General features: G+C 39.0%; 1 protein-coding gene and 1 non-coding gene across 2 annotated transcripts; both read left to right on the plus strand.

Moving 5' to 3' along the window:
• The first annotated feature begins 440 nt into the window (after positions 1-440).
• Positions 441-514, plus strand: trnat-agu. The gene has a single exon. It is a non-coding gene; the product is annotated as a tRNA-Thr (tRNA).
• A 316-nt stretch (positions 515-830) lies between these two features.
• LOC109092661 (low-density lipoprotein receptor-related protein 3-like) lies at positions 831-22,930 on the plus strand. Its single transcript, XM_042727920.1, has 8 exons — positions 831-1,497; positions 4,700-4,838; positions 6,187-6,392; positions 9,326-9,720; positions 9,801-10,022; positions 13,137-13,609; positions 21,372-21,504; positions 21,873-22,930. Exons 1-8 carry the CDS (start codon positions 1,413-1,415, stop codon positions 22,722-22,724), a joined length of 2,505 nt encoding a protein of 834 aa, XP_042583854.1. The 5' UTR covers positions 831-1,412; the 3' UTR covers positions 22,725-22,930.
• The last annotated feature ends 22 nt before the right edge of the window (positions 22,931-22,952 follow it).

Consider the following 22,952-nt stretch of genomic DNA (forward strand, 5'->3'; position numbering starts at 1 on the left):
ACAAAAATAAAATATATGCATTTTGCACTTTTGTTGATGAGATAAGTAAAATTATTTGAAATATAAGATTTGGTCATGATCTGATTTGTGTCAGATCTTGTATCTTAAAGGGATAAGTTATATAACTTAGTTGACAAAAAAAAAAAAAAATACTGTCAATTAATCCCGTTCATCACATTTGTTCTCTCTGAGTAACGTTAACCATCTGTTACACCCTGTTTTTATACAGTCTATGGTTACACCAGATCGAATAGCGCGCAAAATGTTGTGGAAAAAAACTAAGCGAAACATATACAACCTAAACAAATGACCAAAATGATGTTTCGACGCGCTGTGTTCAGTTCAATGACAGATTCGTAATCTTTCTGTTCTTTCGTACTTCGTACTTCGTTTTGAATTGATAGCCTATATATATATTAGGTGGCGACCAATCACGCAGCGGCGCCGTGGCTTAGTTGGTTAAAGCGCCTGTCTAGTAAACAGGAGATCCTGGGTTCGAATCCCAGCGGTGCCTTTTGTGCCATGCACGCACAACTATACTATTAGGTACATAACACCAGAAAAAACGACGATATTATAGAACATTGCATTCAAAATGGACCCATTCGACTGGAAATGTATCGCAAAGACATGCTAGTAGTATGTACGTTGTAGAAACTGAGCAAAAACTTGAATTTAGAAACCAGTCGGTCCACAAATCCTTCAAACGACTCTAACACGATATCGTATTGCCAAGCGTGTAAATAATAAAATGGTGCACACGCCATGATTTCCAGCGATGCATCCCTCCGTCCACAAGAGCGCAGGCTTTCACTGCCAGCTGACAAACCATGAAAACAAACCAAAAAACTGTTTACATTAATCCATCATAAGATCTTACACGAATGCATCCAGTCTTTTGTATTAAGATGTTTCATTTAAGTTAAACATTGGCGTTTACATCAGCATCATGTTATGTTGGTGTGTGAATAATGATCTCAGCGTTATTTTGAGGAGTGCGCTCCACTGAGCTGCATTGCCGCTATTACTTCACCATACATCTTATTACATAATTGGCACACAGTGGAACTAACGTATATGGAAGTAGTGGAACGATATTATTACTATTCCGAAAAGAAAAAGATGTACTGATTAATGAGTAAACATAAAACGCTTAGTGATCGCCCCAAGAAGAGCAATTCATTGATGAAGAATCATTGCGTGTCCTGTGCTGTCCCCACTGAACCTCCAATCCCGTCCCTCCTCTGAAGGTCTCTCTGTCTGAGCCTCTCGGAAAGAAAGACTGGAGGAGACGCAGCTTTTGATGCTCGAGCAAGACGCTAAACCGAGCGCGAGCGTGACACCGACACGAGATGCGCTGCAGAATCTGCCTGGATTCGGAGGAAATGAGCTGAGCTGTGACCGAGAAGAAGATGACAGTGATGATGGAGAGGATCGGGCCGGTTCGGCTTTGCCTTATGAAATGGATTTGTCTACGCTGGGCTTGGGTTTGTGTGGGTAAGTGGACTTCTTAAGGATTGTGATATTATAATTGCCATGTATTTATAATAAAACAAAAGGTGCACGGTTGATTTATATTTGAGCAGTCAAGCTCTAGCTCACTTTTTATTGCATTTTACCTTTTCCAGCCCACGTGTCAGAATAATATTAAATATTTCATTCAGGGATAAGGCAGGTAATTACAGGTTGAAGTATGCGAATGGCAGCGATGACAAAGAAAGGCTGCGGCGCACGCAGGTTTTGCAGCAGGAGGACAGATCGCGTTTGGCTTGTTGCCATGGCAGGTATAAACACGGCGGATCCAAGACCGACTGGCTGATTGTGTGTTTTTCTAAAAAAAAAAAAAAAAAAAAAAAAAATTTCCCTTATTGTGCAGCCTTTCGCGGATTAAAAGCAAATGGAGTTCCTCACGTGCAACACACCTTATTATAAACATTACGTATATCAATATTATCTTACCAGTTTTGCTAAAATGGTTCGTTGGTTTCCCCTTCACTGGTCTATTAGTTAGAAATGTTTGGGACACTTTTCAGTAGGTCAGACTGGTAGCACACCTAAACCTTCTGAGCACCAGCATCTTCCAGGCTTGCTTAAACCAGTCCAGAACATAACTGGCTACTATATTAAGATCTGGTAATGTGTTATGTACTTTTCGAACTCCTCAGCATTCTGAGCATTGGTTTTGAGCATAAAATCTATGTTCACAACTAGACAGCAATGCTTTCACGGTCTGCCAAGCACTGGGCATCTGATCTCACCCATAATCTATTCCTAGATAGCACTCTAGGCTTGTTTGAGTAACATATGATCTGTTGAGGTCAGCTAAATGCTCAACAAACAACCGCAGATAAAAGAGAGTGAGAAAGAGACGCCTGCTTTTACTCAAGCAGATGCTCTCATACCAGAGACAGAAGCACAGAGAGGGAATGAATGGCTGTGGTGTGTTGGAGGTGGTATCTAGTGAAGGGGTTGTGATGAAAGAGGGTTTGGTAGGGGGTGGGGGCATGTTGATAGTACCAATGACACCTAGAGCTCTTCATCTCTCTCTTCACACACACACAGACAGACAAAGGGACCTTCTTCTCTGTTTCTTTATCACTCTCACACACCCAAATGCAAGCCTTTCTCTTTGACTATGGATATTCCATGTCCAGACATGTTTTCCCCACTAATCGTGAGTGTGAATCACTGATATTTACACAGTGTTTCCCTTTAGAGGATGTTCCATCTGGTAAATGAAGACAGTGAGGATGTTCATTATATTCAACTGCAATAGTTCTGAAATTAAAAACAACAAAGCTAGAATGTTCTCATTTGTGTTTATAGGTGATTTGGTAGGATTTCATTCAGGGAAAGTAACAAAGCAGACACAAAAATAATATGGGGAAGAGTTTAGGTTATTTAAGCCTCACTGCCTTATATTCATCTGTGTAAAATTCAATGTGTTGCCTACCTTGATTAAGATTATAATGTGTGCTGTATGTATCTGGGGAAGAAAAAGGATATCAGTGAGCCTTGAGACTCAACATCATAAAATGATTGGTGCTCATGTGCTGGGATTCCCCTGATCTCTGTCCTGTTCTCTCACACAGAGAACAGGGTATCATTAGCTTCTTCCGTTCAGCTTTGCCTAAGGCATTCAGACACTCCTAGACATCATCATTTTATATATAGAGTAAAAGCAGTCACTGGGTGTGTGAGAGATGGAATAAGTAAGATGGAGCTGAGGAGAGAGTTACATCACAACATCTGTATTCAGGGATCTCATGTCATGCAAAACAGAGAAATATACCAGGGAATTTTATAATTGTGATTTCTAGTTCTTAAAAGGTCATGAAACCATTAAAAATAATATTTTTGTTGTTGTTCAGCTCTAAATGTATTATATATTTTAATATATATATTATTATATAAAACACTAATGACCCGGAAAAGTCAAGGTATATTATAATTAATAATTATATATTATGTTTTGATATTTATATATATATTGTATGAAATATGTTTACATTTACATTTAGACATTTAGCTAATGCTTTTATCCAAAGCGACTTACAAATGAGGTCAATGGAAGAAATCAAAATCAACAAAAGAGAAATGATATGCAAGTGCTATAACAAGTCTCAGTTAGCTTAACGCAATACACGTAGCAAGTCTTTTTAAAATAATATAATAAATAAAATGAAAACAGATAGAATAGAAAAAAAATAGAGCAAGCTAGTGTTAGAGGTCTTTTTGCTTTTGTTAATTGTATAGTAAATGAAAAGAAAACAGATAGAATACAAAAAGATTAGAAAAGCTAGTGTTAGGGTTTTTTTGTTGTTGTTGTTGTTTTTTTGTTGTTGTTTTTTTAAGAAAACAAGCAGCAATTGATTAGAGTGCAAAAGGTCTAAAAGGGACAAGTTTTTTTAAGAATAGAGTTAGAAAAGAGAGTGCTAGAGTTAGAGGGTCAAATAAAGATGGAACAGATGTGTTTTAGCCGATTCTTGAAGATGGCTAATTGGCTGCTGGGATTGAGTTGGGCAGGTCAATCCACCAGGAGGAAACATTTAATGAAAAAGTCAGTAAAAGTGACTTTGTGCTTCTTTGAGATGGCACAATCAAGCAACGTTCACTTGCAGAATGCAAGCTTCTAGAGGGCACATAAGTCTGAAGTAATGAATTTAGGTAAAGGGGTGCAGAGCCAGTGGTGGATTTGTATGCAAACATTAATGCCTTGAATTTACATGCCTTGAAAATACCCCATGGGTAATTCATGTGTCTAAAGGTCCATAAATAGACAGTTCTTTACTGTACTTTTTTCTCTTTCAAGAGACTTTAGCATAAACGAAAGGAGAAAAAATGCTAAAGGAAACAGTTAATAGTTTATATGCTTACTTGGACTTTCTCTTTCTTCCGGGACTATTTCTGTTGCTTCCCAGGCTATTTCTTCCTTGTCTTATTGTATTTCTGTTGAGATTTGTAATCATTAGCACACACTCTCACGCACTTCCCCATTAAGTTGAGTATTATGTGTCAGTGCAATTCCACAGTCTCTCTCTGATCCTTCTTGAGTGAGTGGATCAAATTCTTGCCATCATATATACCTCAGGAATCCATACAGCCTGGTGTGATGCGTTGATGTCATCTCAATCACAGTGGGTTAGCTGTGGTCACTCACACACAAACAATGCACATGTCTTCTGTGTGTGTTCCTCAGCTGCCTGTGGTGGGAAAGTGGAGTTACACACCGAGAGGAGAGGAGTGATTTACAGCCCATCATGGCCCCTCAACTATCCGCCCGGAGTGAACTGCAGCTGGAATATACAGGGAAGCCGCGGAGATGTGATTACAATCAGGTAGACGCACACAAGCAGTCTCTCACAGCGGTGATTAAATAAGTGGTGACTTGTTTATTTCTATCACCGTGATATATAACAAAATGTCCCACCAGCATCTGTCCTGTTCATGGGGTCTGTCCTGTTCTTGTGCAAGAAATGCTGCTTTTCATTAACATCAATTAGTAACATCAACATTCACATTGTTTGAAACCCCATGGTCTGTTGTATGACTGGATGGTATTTCCAAAAGAAAAAAAAAACAATGTAAGGGTTTTTCAAACTAATTAATTGTTTTTATTTATTTATTTATTTATATTTTTTTGCATTTCAGTGTTTATGAGCCTGTTTGCAAGTGCATATTGGTTTGCGCAGTCTTCCATATGAAAGTGCTTAGACTGCTATATGACTAGAGCTGACTGCAGGGATTTTATAATGTACTATTTCTTGCCTCTCCTGCCACTGTTGTGTGTGTGTGTATTTATGGGCTTTGTCACCGGTTTAATGATATCATCTAAAAGCATGACATCATCTCCTCTGAGATTTGTTCTTAGAGGAAACCTTGAAGTGGAAAAGGATAATAGTTCTGATAAATAGAATTTTAATGTATTTTAATCCATACTGTCTAATTACTCATTGTCTAAAAGCTGGAGTAGAGGCATTTATGCAACACTTGATCAATCTCATTTTCTCAAATTGCCTCAGACACACTGACATATGGGAATCTGACCCATTCGTCTAGTACTGGCATGAGATTTCTTTTGTGGGTCCCTTTTATTTTCCTGCTGATATTTTCTCTACTCACTTTGGAATTTTTGTATTTATTTTATGTATTATACATTTGTAGTTTTTAAAGGTAATTAATGGTTTTTGTTGTTTTTAAAAGTTTAGTTTATTAGGAGTTCGATTTCAAATGAAAGCGGATTTTTAATTTGCAATAATGGAAATATAAGAATGGTTATAATTTTCATAATTTTATTATGAAAAGTATTGCAGTTTTGACAAAGCCTTAAATTTGTCTTCCAGCAAGCCAGTGTTACCTTGATTTAAATCTGCCAATTCCACAACAATGTTTAATACATCAAAAAATCTAAACGGTGCATAACAACACTTGTGTTAGATCACTGAATAAAGGAGAAGAGAAGAAAACAGAGCTCTGCTATGCTTGGATAAAAGTTGTTTTATTTTTTAGAATATTAATTTGATATTTTCTTTTAATCTTCTTTTTAGCTATTTATTGTGCCTCTGACATTGATTTGATGATATTGTTCTAGAAGTTTTTATGTAGTATACACTATTATACAGTGGAGTGCTGTAGCAGCAGAGATTCCAGCCCATGTATTAAGCTCCGTGAGTTTGCTGTGTGCAGTTTTCACAGCTTTGATGTGGAGGACACGGGGGACTGCAGGGGTGACTGGCTGCTGCTAGGCCCCACATGGAAAGCTGAGTATCGGTTCTGTGGCTCTGTTCTTCCTCCTCCCTTCATCTCCTCCAGAGGACGAGTCTGGGTCTACTTCCACTCTCAGACTAACAGCTCTGGACAGGCACAGGGCTTCAGACTATCTTACATTCGTGGTGAGTGAACTTAGAGTGCAAATATGTTCCATTAGAGTCCATTCCGCTCGTTTGTGTTTTATAGAAAAGTGGTTAATACTTGTGCCCTATATTCCAAGTCTTCTAATATAACTGTCCGAAAACTCATTTTCTGTAATTTTCTCTACTGCCAATACTCACAAAGTTAATTGATGTACAATATGTACACATTCAATCCTGGTGCCTCACAATGATTAATTTAATATTGTGTGTCTCATAACTAATTGTCATGCACCAAGTTATAGACTTAGTGTACAGTCATGGCCAAAAGTTTTGAGAATTACATAAATATTGGAAATTGGAAAAGTTGCTGCTTAAGTTTTTATAATAGCAATTTGCATATACTCCAGAATGTTATGAAGAGTGATCAGATGAATTGCATAGTCCTTCTTTGCCATGAAAATTAACTTAATCCCAAAAAAAACCTTTCCACTGCATTTCATTGCTGTCATTAAAGGACCTGCTGAGATCATTTCAGTAATCATCTTGTTAACTCAGGTGAGAATGTTGACGAGCACAAGGCTGGAGATCATTATGTCAGGCTGATTGGGTTAGAATGGCAGACTTGACATGTTAAAAGGAGGGTGATGGTTGAAATAATTGTTCTTCCATTGTTAACCATGGTGACCTTCAAAGAAACGCGTGCAGCCATCATTGCGTTGCATAAAAATGGCTTCACAGGCAAGGATATTGTGGCTACTAAGATTGCACCTAAATCAACAATTTATAGGTTCATCAAGAACTTCAAGGCAAGAGGTTCAATTCTTGTAAAGAAGGCTTCAGGGCGTCCAAGAAAGTCCAGCAAGCGCCAGGATCGTCTCCTAAAGAGGATTCAGCTGCGGGATCGGAGTGCCACCAGTGCAGAGCTTGCTCAGGAATGGCAGCAGGCAGGTGTGAGCGCATCTGCACGCACAGTGAGGCGAAGACTTTTGGAAGATGGCCTGGTGTCAAGAAGGGCAGCAAAGGAGCCACCTCTTTCCAAAAAAAACATCAGGGACAGATTGATCTTCTGCAGAAAGTATAGTGAATGGACAGCTGAGGACTGGGGCAAAGTCATATTCTCCGATGAAACCCCTTTCCGATTGTTTGGGGCATCTGGAAAAAGGCTTGTCCGGAGAAGAAAAGGTGAGCGCTACCATCAGTCCTGTGTCATGCCAACAGTAAAGCATGAAATTCATGTGTGGGGTTGCTTCTCATCCAAGGGAGTGGGCTCACTCACAATTCTGCCCAAAAACACAGCCATGAATAAAGAATGGTACCAAAACACCCTCCAACAGCAACTTCTTCCAACAACCCAACAACAGTTTGGTGAAGAACAATGCATTTTCCAGCACGATGGAGCACGGTGCCATAAGGAAAAAGTGATAACTAAGTGGCTCGGGGACCAGAATGTTGAAATTTTGGGTCCATGGCCTGGAAACTCCCCAGATCTTAATCCCATTGAGAACTTGTGGTCAATCCTCAAGAGGCGGGTGGACAAACAAAAACCCACTAATTCTGACAAACTCCAAGAAGTTATTATGAAAGAATGGGTTGCTATCAGTCAGGATTTGGCCCAGAAGTTGATTGAGAGCATGCCCAGTCGAATTGCAGAGGTCCTGAAAAAGAAGGGCCAACACTGCAAATACTGACTCTTTGCCTAAATGTCATGTAATTGTCGATAAAAGCCTTTGAAACGTATGAAGTGCTTGTAATTATATTTCAGTACATCACAGAAACAACTGAAACAAAGATCTAAAAGCAGTTTAGCAGCAAACTTTTTGAAAACTAATATTTATGTAATTCTCAAAACTTTTGGCAACGACTGTAGCATAGACTAGCGTTCAGAAGTTTGTGGTCACTGAGATTTTAAAAATATTTTTGATCTTAGTGCTCACAAAGGTTGCATTTAGTTGATCAAAATAACAGTAAAAACAGTAATATTGTAAAATATCATGAATAACTATTTTATTTAAATATAATTTATTCCTGTGATGGCAAAGCTGAATTTTCAGCAATCATTACTTCAGTCTTCAGTGTCACATGATCCTTCAGAAATCATTCTAATATGCTTATTTTGTGCTCAACAAATGTTTCTTATTATTATGAATGCTGAAAACAGTTATGCTTCTTAATACTTTTTTTGAAAATACTCTTTTCTTTTGGAAATCGTTACTGTTTTATCACATCCTTTCTGAATAAAACAGACTGACTCCAAACTTTTGAACAGTATTGTATAATCTGCCATTCCAGTGATTTTTTTATTTTATTTTTAATTCTTTTTTTACATTTTTGAGTGAGTAAGACTTTGTTTTGTGTTCTAGGGTTTAATATCAATTGATTGGGCATATTTTTTATCTTACTTTATGCATTTCCTTTTGAGTTGTAATATTTTATCAGATTTAGTTGTTTTCCTACATTAGAGAGCCACTAAATCGCAAAGACTGTTGCTGTGGCATATAGATTTACTGTAAGCACAGATTGACCAGGCGAATGCAGGCTTAGTAGATCAATAGTTTATAGCCATAGAGCCGTGATGAAACGCTAATGCTTTGCAGCACTTCTTACATAATGAACTGGGCATATTTGGATTGCACTACTATCAGTGTGTATTAGACAGATCTCAGCTGTTGATTATTTAGTTAGATCTAATATGTAGCTAATGAAGATGAAGGAGATAATTGGCTGTCGTTACTCAACTCCACGGGCCATGTGTGCATGCGTGTGTGTGTGTGTGTGCGTGTGAGGAGTGAAATGCTGTGTTTGTGCGTTTTCCTCAGAGGTGCAGTTCAATCAATAATACTGAACGGCTGTGTTTGTTAAGCTGTCACCAGGCAAACACCATCTGCAGAGTGGGTAGATTTGATTGGCTTATTTCAGCAAACTGTCAGTGTTTACGTGTGCAAAAGACTCTCTTTCTGTTTTTTATTCATTAGGTCGACTGGGTCAGAGCAGTTGTGAGAACGATGAATATTTATGTGGAAATGGTAAATGCATTCCACGTTCCTGGCGCTGTAACGGATTGGACGAGTGTGGAGACAATACAGACGAAAGGAGCTGTGCTGCCCCACCAACACCTGCCCGGGTCAGTCTGTGTCCGCCTGGTACCTTGCAGTGCTCTGATATCCAGTCTACCCGCTGTCTGCCGGTGTCTCTGCGCTGTAATGGAGCCCGGGACTGTCCTGACGGATCCGACGAGGCCCACTGTCCCGACACGTCCTGTGGAAAACGCTTAGTCAACTTCTATGGGACGTTTGCCTCACCTGATTTTTTCCGTCCAAACAGGAGCGCTGGCACAGATCTTCACTGCACATGGTTCTTAGACACACAAGTACGATAAGAACCTCATATATTCTTTTTTAGGTTGCATTAAATCACGTACAGTGTTCTGCTTAACTGTTTTTGTTTCAGGACCCAAAGCCGTTGGTGCTGCAGGTGGATCTACAGCTGGGTGTGGGAGACTCTGTCCGTGTTTACGATGGATTGGGAGAACGTGCAGAACGCCTTCTACAGAGTCTCTCTCACCATAATAACCACAGACGAGCCCTGCTGGAGTCGTCCCAGGGACAGATGAGCATCTTCTACCACGCCAAACCACACAGCCCTGGACACGGATTCAACGCCACATACCAGGTCTCTCATTCTTCATGATGATGATAAATTATGTTCTCCATTTGTATTGACATTGTGTGTCTTCTTTGAATACTTTGTGATAGTACTGTAACGGGTCGTTGTATCAAAAGATCATGGAGACTATGATCAGGCAACAAGAGTAAATCTGACTTTTCCAGGTTTAAAGGGCTGTAATCAGGTCCCCGGTGCATCTACCAACCAAGGAAACGTGAAAAAGATTAACCCAGTAACTTTGTTTTGGTAAGCCTTTTTCTGCAAGCGTCTGAGAAAATGAGCGCGTCTGATTTCACTCCCTTGGTGATGTGGCAAAGGAATCTCATTATAATATTACCGCCCCTTAATCTGTAAGTTTATACCCAGGGGGCCTCATTTGATTTCGCAAGAGACAACGGTGTACCAGCTCTAATGCTATGATGAAAGTTTGAGCAAAACATGCTAACTGTTCTGTCTTTGGCTGCACAGATGAGAACAGAACACTGTTTAGAGTCCCAGCCTCAGAGGAGACAACAGAGCAGTGGATTTATTGATTTATTTACTGTATATTGCAGCTGCCACACAGATCTAAAATAAACAAGCGATTAATTTCCCAGCTATTTACCTTCACATAACCGAATGTTTTGTGATTTTAACATGTGTGTGAATGAGAACTTAGTTTAGTACTCGCATGCTGTGACAGCCGTTTTCTGTCCGTGTGCTTCAGATGTGTGCTCTCAGAAAACCATATATAAGAAGTTTAAACTAATATGGTTTAAAACGCATAATTTCAGTGCGATAAACATAACATAATCTGAACCAAATGATGTTTTTTAGCAGGTACAAGCTGTAGTGGCACAGCTCTATTCTGGAAAAGGGGTCGGGGAGCAGCAGCTTATTTGCATTTAAAGAGACATGCTCTAATACAGTGTGTTTCTGCTTCTACTTAAAAAAGGCATTTTCAAAATGATATAATAAAAGATCTGTGGGTATTTTGAGCTGAAACTTCACAGATACATCCTGGGAACACCTGATATTAAATATTGTAAAAAGGGGCATAATATGTCTCCTTTGATTTAATATGTATCATGATTTCTACAAAAACATTAAGCAACATGGTCGTTTTTAATAATATTTATTTATAATGGTAATTGATAATAGTAAGAAATATCAAATCAACATATTAGAATGATTTCTGAAGGATCAGGTGACACTAAAGTCTGGAGTAATATCTGAAAATCTGAAAATGAGTATTTCCCATCACAGAAAAAAAAATTATATATAAAATTTTAAAATACATTATATTTATATACATTTATATACAGTTATTTTTACTGTATTTATTAATCAAAAAAAAAAATCCTTCCCTCACCCAGAACACTGAAGATGGGTCATGCATAAGTCTTCAAGGATCACAATGATCCAAAAACTACCACCAAGGCACCAAAGGAGTGCCTCAAGAAGAAGCACATTAAGGTGGAGTGGCCTAGCCAGTATCCAGACCTCAATCCTATAGAAAATCTGTGGAGGGAGCTGAAACCTTGAGTTGCCAAACAACAGCCAAGAAACTTTAAGGATTTAGAGGGAATCTGTAAAAAGGAGTGGATCAAAATGCCTCGTGAGATGTGTGCAAATCTGGGGACCAACTACAAAAAACGTCTTATCTCTGTGCTTGCCAATAAGGGTTTCTGCACTAAGAACGAAGTCATGTTTTGCTTGGGGATCAAATACTTATTTCAATGCAACTCAATTTCTAACCTTTATATAATGTGTGTTTTCTGGATTTTTTGGTTGGTATTCTGTCTCTATACATTAAAATAAACCTACCATAAAAATTACAGATCCTTCATTTCTTTGTAAGTTGGCAAACTTACAAAATCAGCAGGGGGTCAAATAAATATTTATAATATATATATCAATAAACAGCCAATATACCAGTAAATATGCATGCTAAACTTAAAGCTGGAGACCTAATTTTTTTGGTTACAAATGATCCGAAATCAGTATTTGAGCAAGTACATAACCAGCCAGTGTTCACAGGATATTTGAGTATGCTGCCGCGTCATTACGTCATGTCTGTAAACATAAAGAAGTTGTCCCGGCTATTAGGCTATCACATGTGAGGATCCTGCAGGTGGAGGATCGTTTATAGCCTTTTCTCACAGCAGCTAGAATAATTAATTGTATCATTTTGATGGCAGATTGTAATCCAGAAAAGATTGTGTTTATGAAAAACATGTGAATGAAATTAAATTATATTCCAGTTTTAAATGTGCTTCTGATTAATCTACAGATTGCCTGGGATTACACAAGATTTGTATTTTAAAGACAACCAGTTCGAAGGGAGCATAATTAGCTTTTTGGGTTAAAAGAATTTCTTAATATGAAATTCGAATGGTATGAAAATTAGAGATTAGACTGTACAGAAATTGAAATCTACACGCTAATACACACTATACTCATAATCACGCTATGCTGTTGTTAACAACAATAATTTGAGAATAAAGTATAACAATAATAATAATAATTTGCATGGTTTGATGTGATATGAGCTAACCGATCTTTAGATTAAATCGCCATTGGTAGTGCGATTTATTGTAATGTTTTTTTCCCTCAGTTGGTCAGAACAGACTTGTTACTTACTTGTTCAGATGACAATATCTGGTGAAAATTATTATTTGGGTCTTATATTCCAAGACATATGCTAGAATCTGTGAGTGCAAAGTACAGTAAATATCCACAGCAGTGCGGTGACTGACAGCCACACATACTCCTCAGAAAATTAGATTCATCTGCGCTGGAGCCAGAGAACAACCCATACAAGGAAGATAATTCTGCAAACAGCTGCAGTTGCAGGTTTTCAAACAGAGATGGAGACAAAGAGGCAAAACTTACAGACTGCAGCTTTAAGTTTTACCAAAAATCTTACTGACCTCCAATCTTTGAACAGTAGTGTGCTAAAAAAAAAACAACATCATTTTAAAAAGTGAAAAATGTTCGTCTTGTTAATACATTATGGTATGAAGCTACAGAGATACTATACTATGGCTATAGAGAAGCCAAAATTCAACAGTGCAGCTTTGATTAGATAACCACAAGCAAAACTGTGAAGTAATCTGTACTCCATCCCTCTCTCTGCAGGTTAAAGGGTACTGCTTTCCAGGTGAGCATCCATGTGGCACAGACGAGGGCTGTTACTCGGAGCTGCAGCGCTGTGATGGCTACTGGCACTGCCCCGGGGGGCGAGATGAGGAGGACTGCCCGCTGTGTCAGACGGGAGAGTATCCCTGCGAGGGTGGCAGTGGAGCGTGTTACTCGGCTTCTGAGAGGTGTAACAACCAGAAGAAGTGCCCCGATGGCTCAGATGAGAAAAACTGCTTTGACTGCCAGCCTGGAAACTTCCACTGTGGAACCAACCTGTGCATCTTTGAGACATGGCACTGTGATGGGCAGGAGGACTGTCTCGACGGCAGTGATGAAAGAGACTGTCTTGCATCCGTGCCCAGGAAGGTGATCACAGCGGCTCTGATTGGCAGCTTGGTCTGTGGGCTGCTACTGGTCATTGCACTGGGTTGTGCCTTTAAACTCTACTCGCTCAGGACAAGAGAGTACAGGTAAGGTGATTTCCATCTTCTTTATACCTGCATTTAAACTCAAAGCAAAATGTGTCAGGAAATGTGATTCATGAATTTTTTGTTTTTCGCCCAAGGTATATGGTTTTTCATGATTTACAATCTATCATTATATTATGTATATTATATGTGTATATGCACTGTTTATTACTTTTTATACTTATTTTTATTTAGGACTTTTGCCTCAATAAACTCCTAATTTGCTGCTTATTAGGGACTTTAAGCAACAGCCTCTGGTGGAACGGCAACGCCATTCTGGCGTTGTATTGCGCATGCGCGAATTTAACTGCTACTTTGTGACGTTCTACTTTAACGGTCTACTACGGTAGAACAGCTGATTTGCCGGAGTCGCTACAACGTGAGAGATTAGGTAAATAAATGTTATGTTTTATGGCATATGACACTGTAATTTGCATCAGTTTATGATTGTACCACTAGTGTTTTATATAATATGTGTTAAAATGTTTTGTTTAAGCATTCGTCTTCCTCCATGACATGTTTTCAAGGTTAAAAGGCAAGTATTGCTTACATGGTAAATCTAGGTTTTTAGACTTATTTACATCATACAATATTAAAAACTCCTCTTCTGACAAAAGATTGTCATTCAATGCCAAAATCAATCCTTCTCTTGCTTTTTTAAATGACTTTTTTTTTGTATCTCAATAAATGAATTAATGCCGCGTTGCGCTGTCCTGTTTACCGTTGCTTAGTGATTTTTACGTTCTTGGCTACGGCGGTGTGACCGCAAACTTCCGGTCGCCGTAGCCGTTCCATTCGCAGCTGTTGCTTAAAGTCCCTATTAATAGTTGTTAAGGTAGCTGTTAAGTTTAGGTATTGAGTAGGATTAGGGATGTAGAATATGGCCATATGTGCTTTATTTATAAGTACAGTGTAGTAACATATAATGTAATAACTGCACATAATGTAAAAACTGCACATAATGTAATAAATATTACATTATTATTGTAATAAAATGTTCATAATGTAATAATTTTCTCACAACGTAATAAAATCTTGAGCTCATAATGTAATAATTTTTCAATGTAATAATTTTTCACATAATGTGATAAGTTATTGTATGAGAAATTTATTACATTATGAACACACTGTGGCAACTTATAATGTGATCACAGTTCATAAGGTAATACCAGCACATAATTTAAAACAATTGTAATTATGTTTACAATATCATAATTATCGTTCAATATAATAAATTTGAGCACAAAACATAATCATAGTTTTATTAAAAGAAAATTAGGCTTATTAGGCTACATTGTGAACTTTAATTTTTTATTAAAATCTTACTAATTTTGTGATTATGACACTTAATTTTTGAGATATAGGCCTGGTTTCACGGACAGGGCTTAGACTAAGCCAGGATATCAGGCCATAATTCAATTAGGACATTTAAGTAATTTTTATAAACGTGCCTCAGAAAAAAATACTGGTGTGCATTTTGAGACAAGATAAAGGCACTGATTTATTTTAAGGTCAGTCAGAGCAAGTTTCTTTGAGTTGATTTTAGTTTGGCATTAGGATTAAGCCTTGTCTGTGAAACCGGGGGATAGTCATTTAAATGGTTGTTATAAAAACTTGTTTATATTCTACACAAATGTATAGGCCTAATGTATTTCTAATTTTGGCGATATGATTAGATGGTTTAGGTAAATGTCACGTAACTGACACATTCTTCACAGGCTGTTATACTGATGATTTCCCTGGTTAAAACCGCTTAATGATGTGTGATTATAACTTTTTTTCAACATATCCTCTGATGTACATTCACTTATAACTTGTATTAAAGTAAAGAATTGTTTATTTAACTTGTGCTCCGTGCTGCCGTTGCCTGAGGCAGATAGCACGACTACATTAGACTTTGGAAACTTTTATTTGTTTTTTCAAAATATGTTCATAAAAATGCCTTCAATTCAAAGGACAAAGAATTTAGTAGGAGCGCAACTGAGTTTTTCCTAGCAATAATTTTGATCAATTAAAATATATTTATATGTAAACACTGTCGTTGTCATCATACCACTGACATTACCTGAGATGTTAAAGTCCACATGAAATCAAAATTTACAGTATTTATTTTGTTATCACACATTGCTAGTCTTAAGGTCATCAATTAATCTTTTAAAGTTAAACCTCTGAAAAAAAAAATGTTTGTTTTGGTAATCTTCAATCAAAATCTGATCATTCGCTTCCGCTCTGGAATGTCATGCCTGCTGCAGAAGAGGTGAGTGCACTCTCCGTCTCTGTCGCGGATGTAACCCGATCCTTCCCACGGGTGAATATCCACAAGGCTGTGGGTCCTGATGGCATCCCAGGCCATGTGCTCCGAGCATGCGCTCTCTCTCTGTCTGTCTGTGGTTCCCTCGTGCTTCAAAAAATCCACCATTGTGCCCATACCAAAGAAAAATAAAATCACATGCTTGAATGACTGGAGGCCCGTTGCTCTGACACCCATCTTCAGCAAGTGTTTTCAGAGACTTCATCTGCTCTGTGCTGCCCTGTTCTACAGACGATGCTATTGCTTTCACCCTACACACTGCTCTCTCCCAACTGTAAAATAAGAACACCTATGTGAGAATGCTGTTTGTGGACTACAGCTCAGCATTTAACATCATAGTGCCTGCCACACTTGTTGCGAAGGTCAAGACTCTGGGACTAAACAGATATCTGTGCAGCTGGATCCTGGACTTCCTAACAGCCAGAAGTCAGGTGGTCAGAATGGGCAACAACACTTCATCTCCGCTGACCCTCAACACTGGTGCTCCTCAGGGCTGTGTCCTCAGACCACTCCTGTACTCCCTGTACACACATGACTGTACAGCCACACACAGCTCCAATGTCACCATGATATTCACTAACGGCACAACAGTGATAGGCCTGCTCACCGACAACGATGACATGGCCTACAGAGAGGAGGTGAGCACCCTGACTAAATGGTCTCAGGAGAACCACCTCTCACTTAACATCGACAAGACCAAGGAGCTGGTGGTGGATTTCAGGAGACAGAGCAGAGAACACACACCCATCACCATCGACAAGACACCTGTGGAGCGGGTAAACAGCTTTAAGTTCCCCGGCGTTCACATCAATGAGGATCTCATATGGTCTACACACACTGATGCAGTGCTGAAGAAGGCACATCAACGCCTGTTCTTCCTGAGTCGGCTGAGGAAGTTTGGAATGAGCCCCAGCATCCTCAGAACATTCTACACCTGCACTGTAGAGAGCATCCTGACTGGCTGCATCACTGCCTGGTCTGGAAACAGCACCGCTGGCAACCGCAAAGCTCTGCAAAGGGTCGTGCGAACTGCCCGCCACATTGTTGGAGGTGAGCTTCCCTCCCTCCAGGACATCTACACCAGGCAGTGTATAAGAAAAGCCCGTAGGATCATCAGTGACTCCAGCCACCCATCCCACAGACTGCTTTCTCTGCTGCCATCAGGAAGATGCCTCCGCAGCATCCGATCCCGCACTAGCCGACCGAGGGATAGCTTTTTCCCTGAGGCTATCAGACTAATGAACAGTCAAAACTAATACACCCTACAGCATACTCCCACAATATTGTATGCCACACACTGCACTTTAACTTCAACAGTTCAACACTGGACTTTACATACACACTGCATTTAATACAATAATCTATCTGCTACCACTGATTACCATCCAATGCACATCCATGAAATTTTGTGTATCTAGTTCATGTATAATCTGTTGCACCTTAGCATATCTTTATACGTATATATGTCTAAATAATGTAGAATGTGTACATACTGTGTATAGCGTATAATGTGTAGTGCTAACTGTATGTATGTACATATTGCGTATAATGTGTAGTGCTAACTGTAAGTATGTCTAATAGTACACTGTGTGTACTGATACAGTATGTATGTGTATATTGCACATTCTCATCTGTTGAAGTCTGTATGGTTATATGTAAATTGTTTCTGCAATTTCTGGAGCACTCACCAAGGCACATGTGCTGTGGTGATGTGACAATAAAAGTGACTTGACTTTTCTCTGATGACGTCAGTTTGACGGCTTGAGCAGAATATACTTAATCACACCCCTCCAACCATTAGTCTGCTGTGAGTGAGAGATGAGAGGAGGAGCGCTAAAAAAAACCCTGCCCTCTACTCAGTATCCCGTTTCGGTTGGAAATACACCACCACACTGAAATCCAGTTGGCAGCAATTTTGGTTCACGCGGACTTTAAAGTAAATATGTCAGCAAACTGCGCTCTTTCAAGGATTTGCATTTAATGCATGGCCAAAGTAAGAACATAATCTAAGTGTTTAAAACATGCAAAGTAGGATTGCCAACTGTTCCCATATAGTTAAGCAACATTCCATATTAAATCCATACAGAAAGCAGTTTATCACGTCACGCCCAGTTTAGGGAGCTAATCACTCACACACAAAAATAAATAAGAGCACCCTTAGTTAAAACTGTAATAACATATTTGGCAAATTCTTCTGTGCATATTTGCATTTGAGCTCTGGACAGCATCAGTGTTTCTATTAACAATGTTTGCAGCATTGAACAGTGTAGCTATTCACAGACACGTCCATTGAACCGATGAAGTGAGATGAGTGACAGGCTCAGTGCTTTTGAAATTATAAATGAAGCACTCTTTGCACACGTACTAGACTATCTGTAATGCATTCAGAATTTAAAAGGTTTTTTTTCCTTTTTCATGACACTAAGAGGAACAATGTCCCCTAACTAAAGTTCAGCTATAGTTTAGTTATTCTATATAAAAGCTAAAATTAATCTCAGACGTGAACATATTTGCTTTGCTTAATCCATTCATGTACAAATTAATTCCAAAAAGACATTGCTTAAGCAAAGCAAACAATTTGTTCACATATGAGATTCATTTTGGCATTTATATCTCTATCTTCTATATACAGTCGTGGCCAAAAGTTTTGAGAATTACATAAATATTGGAAATTGGAAAAGTTGCTGCTTAAGTTTTTATAATAGCAATTTGCATATACTCCAGAATGTTATGAAGAGTGATCAGAAGAATTGCATAGTCCTTCTTTACCATGAAAATTAACGTAATCCCAAAAAAACCTTTCCACTGCATTTCATTGCTGTCATTAAAGGACCTGCTGAGATCATTTCAGTAATCATCTTGTTAACTCAGGTGAGAATGTTGACGAGCACAAGGCTGGAGATCATTATGTCAGGCTGATTGGGTTAGAATGGCAGACTTGACATGTTAAAAGGAGGGTGATGCTTGAAATCATTGTTCTTCCATTGTTAACCATGGTGACCTTCAAAGAAACGCGTGCAGCCATCATTGCGTTGCATAAAAATGGCTTCACAGGCATGGATATTGTGGCTACTAAGATTGTACCTAAATCAACAATTTATAGGTTCATCAAGAACTTCAAGGAAAGAGGTTCAATTCTTGTAAAGAAGGCTTCAGGGCGTCCAAGAAAGTCCAGCAAGCGCCAGGATCGTCTCCTAAAGAGGATTCAGCTGCGGGATCGGAGTGCCACCAGTGCAGAGCTTGCTCAGGAATGGCAGCAGGCAGGTGTGAGCGCATCTGCACGCACAGTGAGGCGAAGACTTTTGGAAGATGGCCTGGTGTCAAGAAGGGCAGCAAAGAAGCTACTTCTCTCCAAAAAAAAACATCAGGGACAGATTGATCTTCTGCAGAAAGTATAGTGAATGGACTGCTGAGGACTGGGGCAAATTCATATTCTCCGATGAAGCCCCTTTCCGATTGTTTGGGGCATCTGGAAAAAGGCTTGTCCGGAGAAGAAAAGGTGAGCGCTACCATCAGTCCTGTGTCATGCCAACAGTAAAGCATGAAATTCATGTGTGGGGTTGCTTCTCATCCAAGGGAGTGGGCTCACTCACAATTCTGCCCAAAAACACAGCCATGAATAAAGAATGGTACCAAAACCCCCTCCAACAGCAACTTCTTCTTCCAACAACCCAACAAACAGTTTGGTGATGAAGAACAATGCATTTTCCAGCACGATGGAGCACCGTGCCATAAGGCAAAAGTGATAACTAAGTGGCTCGGGGACCAGAATGTTGAAATTTTGGGTCCATGGCCTGGAAACTCCCCAGATCTTAATCCCATTGAGACTTGTGGTCAATCCTCAAGAGGCGGGTGGAAAAACAAAAACCCACTAATTCTGACAAACTCCAAGAAGTTATTATGAAAGAATGGGTTGCTATCAGTCAGGATTTGGCCCAGAAGTTGATTGAGAGCATGCCCAGTCGAATTGCAGAGGTCCTGAAAAAGAAGGGCCAACACTGCAAATACTGACTCTTTGCATAAATGTCATGTAATTGTTGATAAAAGCCTTTTGAAACGTATGAAGTGCTTGTAATTATATTTCAGTACATCACAGAAAACAACTGAAACAAAGATCTAAAAGCAGTTTAGCAGCAAACTTTTTGAAAAACTAATATTTATGTAATTCTCAAAACTTTTGGCCACAACTGTATCTATATATATATATATATATATATATATATATATATATATATATATATATATATATATATATATATATATATATATATATATATATATATATATGCATAGGCTAAATAACAGCACAGATATTTTGACTGTCCCTTATACTGGCCTGCTTATACTTTATTATAAGTATAATTATTAAAATATGACAATATTTTTGGTCAGTTAATAATGTAATATATTTCTCCTAATGTAATAATTATTACATTATGAGCTCAAGATTTTATTACATTTTGAGTAAATTATTACATTATGAACATTTTATTGCAACAATAATGTAATGCTTATTACACTATACGTAGTTATTACATTATGAGTTGCTACAGTACAGTACTAATAAACAGCCAATATGTTAATAATAGGCATGCTTATAAGCAACTAGTTAATAGTGAGAATTGGTCCATATACTAAAGCGTTACCTGTTTTTCTTACAAAATGTTATGTTTTTTTTTAAAACAAGTAAAGTAAATTTTCGCTATTAACAAACTATACTTTGACTTTTGCCTCAGTAAAATAATTAGCTGCTTATCAATAGTTATTAAGGTAGTTAAGTATAGGGATAGGGTGGATTATGGATGTAGAATATGGTCATGCAGAATACGTGCCTTATAAGTAATAATAAACAGCTAATATGTTTTTAATTGGCATGCAAATAAGCTACAAGTTAACCAAAATTTTTACTGGAAAACAAAACAAAATGTTAAGAAAATTAAAGATGTATTATTTTTGAAGCTTGTCATTCTTTATCTTTTCTTTCTTTTTATTGGTAACTTACTCTATTTTCTGCTAAATGTAATTGTACTGTTATCCAAATCATTTTACCTCCATAGTAAAACCATTGCTGAAAATCTAGAAAAGCACAAGTTAATCCCAACAAGATAAAGAAAGAAAACATGAGAAGAAAGAGTATTTACTCTGTCTTGTTTCACTTTAAACATAATTTGATCTGCAGTAACCCATATGCTGCTCTGGGAGGTGATGCACAGTTTTCTCCAGTTAGCCTTGTAAAGACACAGCAGCACCCAAAATGCCTGCACTTCATCAAACTGTCAAAGTACCGCTGGTTTAGTAACAGCTCTTGGAGATTCTCAAGAGATATCCTGCCTAAATGTGTTCAGTGTTCACTAGCTTCCCTTTTTAAAAAGCTGTTGTTTTTTCTTACATTTTTAAACTGCATCAATCAGCATCTTTATAAAACAGCTGTTTTTGTGTTCCTCTTTCTCGTAGAGCTTTTGAAACCCAGATGACTCGACTAGATGCGGAGTTTGTTCAGAGGGAGGCTCCACCCTCTTATGGTCAACTGATAGCTCAAGGTCTCATACCCCCAGTTGATGACTTCCCAGTCTACAACCCAACCCAGGTATGTGAATATGAAATTGAATTTGTATTGCGGTAGCAAATACAATTGCAATTCAAATGTGAAATTAAGAAAGGGAAATTAAAGCAAAAATTCTGCAAACTTTTGAGGGCAAAAACAGATCTGTTTTCCATTGTTAATAGTGTAGTAATGCACGTAGTACTGCTCACACAGAAGTCACTTAAAAAAACAACAACAACTTTATTGGTCGATGCAGTGAATTTATGTGAACAATTTGAAAACAAGCTAAATCTATATGGGCAACTTTTTCGCCCTGACGAAAAAATTCCCAATTCCTATTGAAAGGACAGGATTTTGTGTGTGACTGGACCACATTTTTCATAAATTCTATTTTTTTCTATCTCTCCCAGGCATCTGTTCTGCAGAATCTCCGCTCAGCTATGCGGCGGCAGATTCGTCGTCACTCTTCTCGTCGTTCCTCGTCACGGCGGCGACTCGGTCGTCTGTGGAATCGCCTGTTCCATCGTGGCCCTCGGTTACGGGGACAGATACCTCTCCTCACGCCTCCAGGCCACACGCACACAAACACACACCACGATCTGAGCCTCCACACCTACAACACAACGGAATATGGCATCGAGGAGTCGCGTGAGAGTGCGGGACAAACTCCGCCACCTTGTTCGACGGTGGCACTGGGACTGGCCCTGCAGGCTCACACTGAGGCCCTCTGCCTTCCTGACAGAGAGTCTCCATCCTCTCCTCTCTCCCTGCCCTCCCCCAGCTCACCCCGCTCCACCTCTGACACCCTGGAGGACGAAGATGATGAAGATGACAGAAGTTTTGAGGGGATCAGAATGAGGTCCAAACAGGGCATTTCCCCGAAAAATAAAGATGATGACAGTCCTCCTGGACCCCCCGATAGCCCCAAACGCAGCACAAGCCGGTCGAGATCGTCCAGACAGCTGGTGCAGGAACTGGCTGCAGAACTCAGAGGAGTCTCTCTCCTGCGCTACACCTCTGTGGGCATCTCGCCACTTTCCTCCCCTGAGTCACCAACGTCCTCCAGCGGTCAGTCTGAGGAGCAGAGAAGCTTTCCTACATTCAGAAAACCACATATGGACGCACACACAAACTCGCTCACAGATGCTCACGGACACACCAGGAAATCTTCAGAAACAGAAGAGGTTCCTGGTGACTGTGTCAGGCTTTGCAGACTCACAACTAGCGAGGAAGAGGATGATGAGATTTTGTTAGTGCACTGAATAGCCTTTATCACCATCCCTGTTCTGATTTTGTGCCAACACATTGAGCCTTAAAAGGTTCAACCAACGGCCTTCCATCCAGAGTCATAAAGTACAGTACATTTAACTTGCGCAGTAATAATCAAGTTTTTAGCGTTGTCAAGCTACAATCTTTATCTAAGAATACATAATAAAATGTGTACACAGATATTTGAAGGATTAAATACACAAGGCCAATTGCAGTCTGAT

Source organism: Cyprinus carpio, chromosome B7 (assembly GCF_018340385.1).
Source record: "Cyprinus carpio isolate SPL01 chromosome B7, ASM1834038v1, whole genome shotgun sequence".
NCBI lineage: Eukaryota > Metazoa > Chordata > Actinopteri > Cypriniformes > Cyprinidae > Cyprinus > Cyprinus carpio.